The sequence below is a fragment of the Lampetra fluviatilis genome, chromosome 76, assembly GCF_964198595.1.
Source record: "Lampetra fluviatilis chromosome 76, kcLamFluv1.1, whole genome shotgun sequence".
NCBI classification, from domain to species: Eukaryota; Metazoa; Chordata; class Hyperoartia; order Petromyzontiformes; family Petromyzontidae; genus Lampetra; species Lampetra fluviatilis.
Genome location: NC_136350.1, coordinates 3,611,581 through 3,618,996, shown reverse-complemented (window position 1 = coordinate 3,618,996; position 7,416 = coordinate 3,611,581). Strand labels below are relative to the sequence as shown.

Below are 7,416 nucleotides of genomic sequence, written 5' to 3'. Positions count from 1 at the left end.
GGGTGAGTGGTGGGTGAGTGCGTGGGTGAGTGGGTGGGTGAGTGGGTGGTGAGTGAGTGGAGTGGGTGGTGAGTGGGACGTGAGTGAGTGGGTGAGAGTGGGTGAGGTGAGTGAGTGGGTGAGTGAGTGGGTGAGTGAGTGAGTGAGTGGAGTGAGTGGGTGGAGTGAGTGGGTGGTGGGTGAGTGGTGGTGGGTGAGTGGGTGGGTGAGTGAGTGGTGTGAGTGGGTGGTGAGTGAGTGGGTGGAGTGAGTGGGTGAGTGAGTGAGTGGGTGAGTGGGTGGGTGAGTGGTGGGTGTGAGTGAAGTGGGTGGGTGAGTGGGTGGGGTGAGTGAGTGGTGTGAGTGGGTGGGTGAGTGAGTGGGTGAGTGAGGTGGGTGAGTGAGGGGTGAGTGAGTGGGTGAGTGGGTGGGTGAGTGAGTGGGTGGTGAGTGGGTGAGTGGTGGGTGAGTGGGTGAGTGAGTGAGTGGGTGAGTGGGTGGGTGAGTGAGGTGGGTGAGTGGGAGTGGGTGGTGAGTGAGTGGGGGTGAGTGAGGTGGGTGAGTGGGTGGGTGAGTGAGTGGTGAGTGGTGAGTGAGTGGTGGGTGAGTGGGTGGGGTGAGTGAGTGGGGTGAGTGGAGTGGGTGAGTGAGTGGGTGAGTGAGTGGGTGAGTGGGGTGGGTGAGTGGAGTGGGTGGTGTGAGTGAGTGGGTGAGTGGTGTGGGTGAGTGAGTGGGTGAGTGAGTGGAGTGAGTGGGTGGGTGAGTGGGTGGGTGAGTGAGTGGGGTGGGTGAGTGAGTGGTGGTGAGTGAGTGGGTGGGTGTGTGAGTGGTGAGTGAGTGGGTGAGTGAGTGGGTGGGTGAGTGGGTGGGTGAGTGAGTGTGTGGGTGAGTGAGTGGGTGGTGTGAGTGAGTGGGTGAGTGAGTGGGTGAGTGGAGTGGGTGAGTGGGTGGGTGAGTGAGGGTGAGTGAGTGGTGGGTGAGTGGGTGGGTGAGTGAGTGAGTGGGGTGAGTGAGTGGGTGGTGGTGAGTGGAGTGGGTGAGTGGGTGGTGTGAGTGAGTGGGTGAGTGAGTGGTGAGTGAGTGGTGTGAGTGAGTGGGTGAGTGGGTGGGTGAGTGGGTGGGTGAGTGAGTGGGTGTGGGTGAGTGGGTGGGTGAGTGAGTGGGTGAGTGGTGGGTGAGTGAGTGGGTGAGTGGGTGTGGGTGAGTGAGTGGAGTGAGTGAGTGGGTTGGGTGAGTGGGTGGGTGAGTGAGTGGGTTGAGTGAGTGGGTGAGTGAGTGAGTGTGTGGGTGAGGTGGAGTGGGTGAGTGGGTGGGTGAGTGAGTGGGTGGGTGAGTGGGTGGGTGAGTGAGTGGGTGAGTGAGTGGGTGAGTGTGTGTGGTGAGTGGGTGGTGTGAGTGGGTGGGTGAGTGAGTGGGTGGGTGAGTGGGTGGGTGAGTGAGTGGGTGAGTGGGTGGGTGAGTGAGTGGTGAGTGGGTGGGTGGGTGAGGTGAGTGGGTGGTGTGTGATGGAGTGGGTGAGTGGGTGAGTGAGTGGGTGAGTGAGTGAGTGAGTGGTGAGTGGTGGGTGAGTGGGTGGGTGAGTGGGTGGTGAGTGAGTGTGTGGGTGAGTGGGTGGGTGAGTGAGTGGGTGAGTGGTGTGAGTGAGTGGGTGAGTGGGTGAGTGAGTGAGTGAGTGATTGGTGTGTGAGTGTGAGTGGGTGGGTGAGTGAGTGGGTGGGTGAGTGGGTGGTGTGAGTGAGTGGGTGAGTGAGTGGGTGAGTGAGTGAGTGAGTGGGTGAGTGGAGTGGGTGAGTGGGTGGGTGGGTGAGTGGGTGGGTGAGTGGGTGGGTGAGTGAGTGGGTGAGTGGGTGGGTGAGTGAGTGGGTGAGTGGGTGGGTGGGTGAGTGAGTGGGTGAGTGAGTGGGTGGGTGAGTGGGTGAGTGAGTGGGTGAGTGAGTGAGTGAGTGAGTGGGGTGAGTGGGTGAGTGAGTGAGTGAGTGGGTGGGTGAGTGGGTGGGTGAGTGAGTGGGTGAGTGGGTGAGTGAGTGGGTGAGTGGGTGAGTGAGTGAGTGGGTGAGTGGGTGGGTGAGTGGGTGAGTGGGTGAGTGGGTGAGTGGTGAGTGAGTGGTGGTCATTGACACAGCTGCTGCTGCTGCTGATGTTTCCTAACAGGAGCGGCGATTGACTTTTACGACGGCCAAAAAAAGCCGGTACAGTCACTCACCACTCACTCCCACTCACTCACTCACCACTCACCCACCCACCCACTCACTCACCACCCACACACACCCACTCACCCACTCACTCACCCACTCACACCACCCACCCACCCACCTCACCCACCACTCACCCACTCACCCACTCACTCACCCACTCACTCACTCACCAACTCACTCACCACTCACTCACCACTCACTCACCAACTCACTCACCACTCACCACTCACTCACCACTCACTCACTCACCCACTCACCCACTCACTCACTCACCCACTCACCCACTCACTCACTCACTCACCCACTCACCCACTCACTCACCCACTCACCCACTCACTCACCCACTCACTCACTCACCAACTCACTCACCACTCACTCACCACTCACTCACCAACTCACTCACCACTCACCACTCACTCACCACCACTCACTCACCCACTCACCCACTCACTCACTCACTCACCCACTCACCCACTCACTCACCCACTCACCCACTCACTCACCCACTCACTCACCCACTCACTCACTCACCAACTCACTCACCACTCACTCACCACTCACTCACCAACTCACTCACCACTCACCACTCACTCACCACTCACTCACTCACCCACTCACCCACTCACTCACTCACCCACTCACCCACTCACTCACTCACTCACCCACTCACCCACTCACTCACCCACTCACCCACTCACTCACCCACTCACTCACTCACCAACTCACTCACCACTCACCACCACCACTCACTCACCAACTCACTCACCACTCACCACTCACTCACCACTCACTCACTCACCACTCACCACTCACTCACTCACCAACTCCCTCACTCACCCACCCACCCACCCACTCACCACTCACTCACCACTCACTCACTCACCAACTCACTCACCACTCACTCACTCACCACTCACTCACTCACTCACCACTCACTCACTCACCAACTCACTCACCCACTCACTCACCACTCACTCACTCACCAACTCACTCACTCACCACTCACTCACCACTCACTCACTCACTCACCCACTCACCCACTCACTCACCACTCACTCACCACTCACTCACACCACTCACCCCCACTCACCCCTACTCACCCTGTGTAGGAGAGCCTGTCTACTGAGCAGGGTGTCTATGCCCAGCGGCGGCGGCCATCGCTGTTGGAGGTGGCCGGGTTTGGCCTCTTCTACGGTGGGCTGCTGGTGGGACCCCCAATTCTCGCTCCGCCAGTACCTGCGCCACTGCCACGGGGAGCTCACCCCCTCACCAGGGCAGCCCCCGCAGAGGTGAGCACACTCACCACTCGCTCACTCACCCACTCACTCACTCACTCCGCCAGTACCTGCGCCACTGCCACGGGGAGCTCGCCCCCTCACCAGGGCAGCCCCCGCAGAGGTGAGCACACTCACCACTCGCTCACTCGCTCGCTCACTCGCTCACTCCGCCAGTACCTGCGCCACTGCCACGGGGAGCTCACCCCCTCACCAGGGCAGCCCCCGCAGAGGTGAGCACACTCACCACTCGCTCACCAACTCACTCACTCACCACTCGCTCACCAACTCACTCACTCGCTCACTCCGCCAGTACCTGCGCCACTGCCACGGGAGCCTCACCCCCTCACCAGGGCAGCCCCCGCAGAGGTGAGCACACTCACCACTCGCTCACCAACTCACTCACTCACCACTCGCTCACCAACTCACTCACACCGCTCGCTCACTCACTCACTCGCTCACTTTCGCTCCGCCAGTACCTGCGCCACTGCCACGGGGAGGCTCGCCCCCTCACCAGGGCAGCCCCCGCAGAGGTGAGCACACTCACCACTCGCTCACCAACTCACTCACTCACCACTCACTCACCACTCACTCACTCACTCACTCGCCACTCGCTCACCAACTCACTCACACGCTCGCTCACTCACTCACTTCGCTCGCTCACTCACTCACTCCGCCAGTACCTGCGTCACTGTTACGGGGAGCTCGCCCCCTCACCAGGGCAGCCCCCGCAGAGGTGAGCACACTCACCACTCGCTCACCAACTCACTCACACTCACCACTCACTCACCACTCACTCACTCACTCACTCGCCACTCGCTCACCAACTCACTCACACACGCTCGCTCACTCACTCACTCGCTCACTTCGCTCACTCACTCACTTCCGCCAGTACCTGCGTCACTGTTACGGGGAGCTCGCCCCCTCACCAGGGCAGCCCCCGCAGAGGTGAGCACACTCACCACTCGCTCACCAACTCACTCACCACTCACTCACCAACTCACTCACCACTCACCTCACACGCTCGCTCACCAACTCACTCACCACTCGCTCACCAACTCACTCACCACTCACTCACACGCTCGCTCACCAACTCACGACTCACTCACTCGCTCGCTCACTCACACACTCACTCACGACTCACTCGCTCGCTCACTCACGACTCACTCACTCGCTCACCACCTCACTCACCCGCTCGCTCACTCACTTCACTCGCTCACGACTCACTCGTTCGCTCACTCACTCACACGCTCACTCACTCACGACTCACTCACTCGCTCACCACCTCACTCACTCACACGCTCACTCACTCACGACTCACTCACTCGCTCACCACACCTCACTCACTCACCCGCTCGCTCGTTTGCTCACTCACTCACTCACAACGCTCACTCACTCACGACTCACTCACTCGCTCACCACCTCACTCACTCACCCGCTCGCTCGCTCACTCACTCACTCACCCACTCACTCACCCACTCACTCACCCGCTCACCCACTCACCCACTCACTCACCCACTCACTCACCCACCCACCCACTCACCCACTCACTCACTCACCCACTCACTCGCTCACCACCTCACTCACCCACTCACTCACTCACTCACCCACTCACTCACCCACTCACTCACTCACCCACTCACCCACTCACTCACCCACTCACTCACTCACCCACCCACCCACCCACCTACCCACTCACTCACTCACCCACTCACTCACTCACCCACCCACTCACTCACTCACTCACCCGCTCACCCACCACTCACCCACTCACTCACTCACCCGCTCACCCACCACTCACTCACCCACTCACCCGCTCACTCACCGCTCACTCCGTAGTGGTTATAGTGGTTATGGTTATAGTGGTGGTGGTTGTGTTTGTGGTGATGATGGTGGTGGTGGTTGTGGCGGTGGTTGTGGTGGTGATGGTTGTAGTAGTGGTGGTGATGATGGTGATTGTGGTGGTGGTGATTGTGGTGGTGGTTGTGGTGGTGGTGATGGTGGTGGTTGTGGCGGTGGTTGTGGTTATAGTGGTTGTGGTGGTTGTGGTGGTTGTGGGTGTGGTTGTGGTGGTGATGGTGGTGGTTGTAGTTGTGGTGGTGGTGGTTATAGTGGTTGCTGTTGTGGCGGTGGTTGTGGTGGTGGTGGTTGTGGCGGTGGTTGTGGTGGTACAGTGTGGTGGTGGTTGTGGTGGTGGTGCAGTGTGGTTGTGGTGGTGGTACAGTGTGGTGGTGGTGGTACAGTGTGGTAGTGGTTGTGGTGGTACAGTGTGGTGGTGGTGGTTGTGGTGGTGGTTGTGGTGGTACAGTGTGGTTGTGGTGGTACAGTGTGGTGGTGGTGGTTGTGGTGGTGGTACAGTGTGGCTCCAGCTCTTGAGAGGATGGCGCTGGGGCTGTTCTACGTGTTGGTGTTCGCTGTTGGAGGGCCGTACTTCCCCGATTCCTACCTCCTGTCTGCAGAGTACCAGGTGAGCGCTGGTACGCTCACCACTCACGCTCACCCGCACGCTCACCCGCCCGCTCATCCGCTCGCTCACTCACCCGCCCGCTCACCCGCTCGCTCACCCGCTCCCTCACCCAATCCGTCGCTCACTCACCCAACCGCTCGCTCACCCACTCACCCATTCACTCACTCGCTCACCCACCCACTCACCCATTCACTCACTCGCTCACCCGCTCACCCGCTCGCTCACTCGCTCGCTCGCTCACCCACTCACCCATTCACTCACTCGCTCACCCACTCACTCGCTCGCTCACCCACCCATTCACTCACTCGCTCACCCACTTGCTCACTCACCCAATTCACTCACCCACCCATTCACTCACTCGCTCGCTCACCCACTCACCCATTCACTCACTCGCTCGCTCACTCACCCACTCACTCGCTCACCCACTCACTCACACCCTCATCGATTCACTCACTCGCTCACCCACTCACTCACCCACCCAATTCACTCACCCATCCACATGACCATCCACTCACCTGTGTGTGTCTGTGTGTGACTGTGTGTGTGTGTGTCTGTGTGTGTGTGTGACTGTGTGTGTGTGTGACTGTGTGTGTGTGTGACTGTGTGTGTGTCTGTGTGTGTGTGTCTGTGTGTGTGTGACTGTGTGTGTGTGTGAGACTGTGTGTGTGTCTGTGTGTGTGTGCCTGTGTGTGTGTGTCTGTGTGTGTGTGACTGTGTGTGACTGTGTGTGTGTGTGACTGTGTGTGTGTGTGTCTGTGTGTGTGTGTCTGTGTGTGTGTGACTGTGTGTGTGTGTGTGACTGTGTGTGTGTGTGTCTGTGTGTGTGTGTGACTGTGTGTGTGTGTGACTGTGTGTGTGTGTGACTGTGTGTGTGTCTGTGTGTGTGTGTCTGTGTGTGTGTGACTGTGTGTGTGTGTGAGACTGTGTGTGTGTCTGTGTGTGTGTGCCTGTGTGTGTGTGTCTGTGTGTGTGTGACTGTGTGTGACTGTGTGTGTGTGTGTCTGTGTGTGTGTGTCTGTGTGTGTGTGACTGTGTGTGTGTGTGTGACTGTGTGTGTGTGTGTGCAGGCCCAGCCGCTGTGGTATCGCTGTGTGCATCTCGCCTTCTGGGGGAAGATCGCTCTCTACAAGTACCTGTGCTGCTGGCTCCTAGCGGTGACACACACACACAGACACACACAGACACACACAGACACACACAGACACACACAGACACACACAGACACACACAGACACACACACAGACACACACACAGACACACACACAGACACACACACAGACACAGTCACACACACAGACACACTCACACACAGACACACACACACACAGACACACACAGACACAGACACATACAGACACAGACACATACAGACACACACACACAGACACACTCGCACACAGACACACTCGCACACATACAGGTACACTCACACACATACAGGTACACTCACAAAGACACACACACAGTCACACAGACACACACACAGACACACACACACAC

At 58.7% G+C, this 7,416-nt stretch overlaps 1 protein-coding gene across 1 annotated transcript in view; it reads left to right on the top strand.

Moving 5' to 3' along the window:
- The window catches only part of LOC144953427 (lysophospholipid acyltransferase 5-like), a 21,394-nt gene that overhangs the window by 6,054 nt on the left and 7,924 nt on the right, over positions 1 to 7,416 (top strand). Inside the window, 4 exon segments of the mRNA XM_078884003.1 lie at positions 3,284 to 3,385; positions 3,387 to 3,463; positions 5,807 to 5,915; positions 6,983 to 7,069. Coding sequence (XP_078740129.1) covers positions 3,284 to 3,385; positions 3,387 to 3,463; positions 5,807 to 5,915; positions 6,983 to 7,069 — 375 coding nt within the window.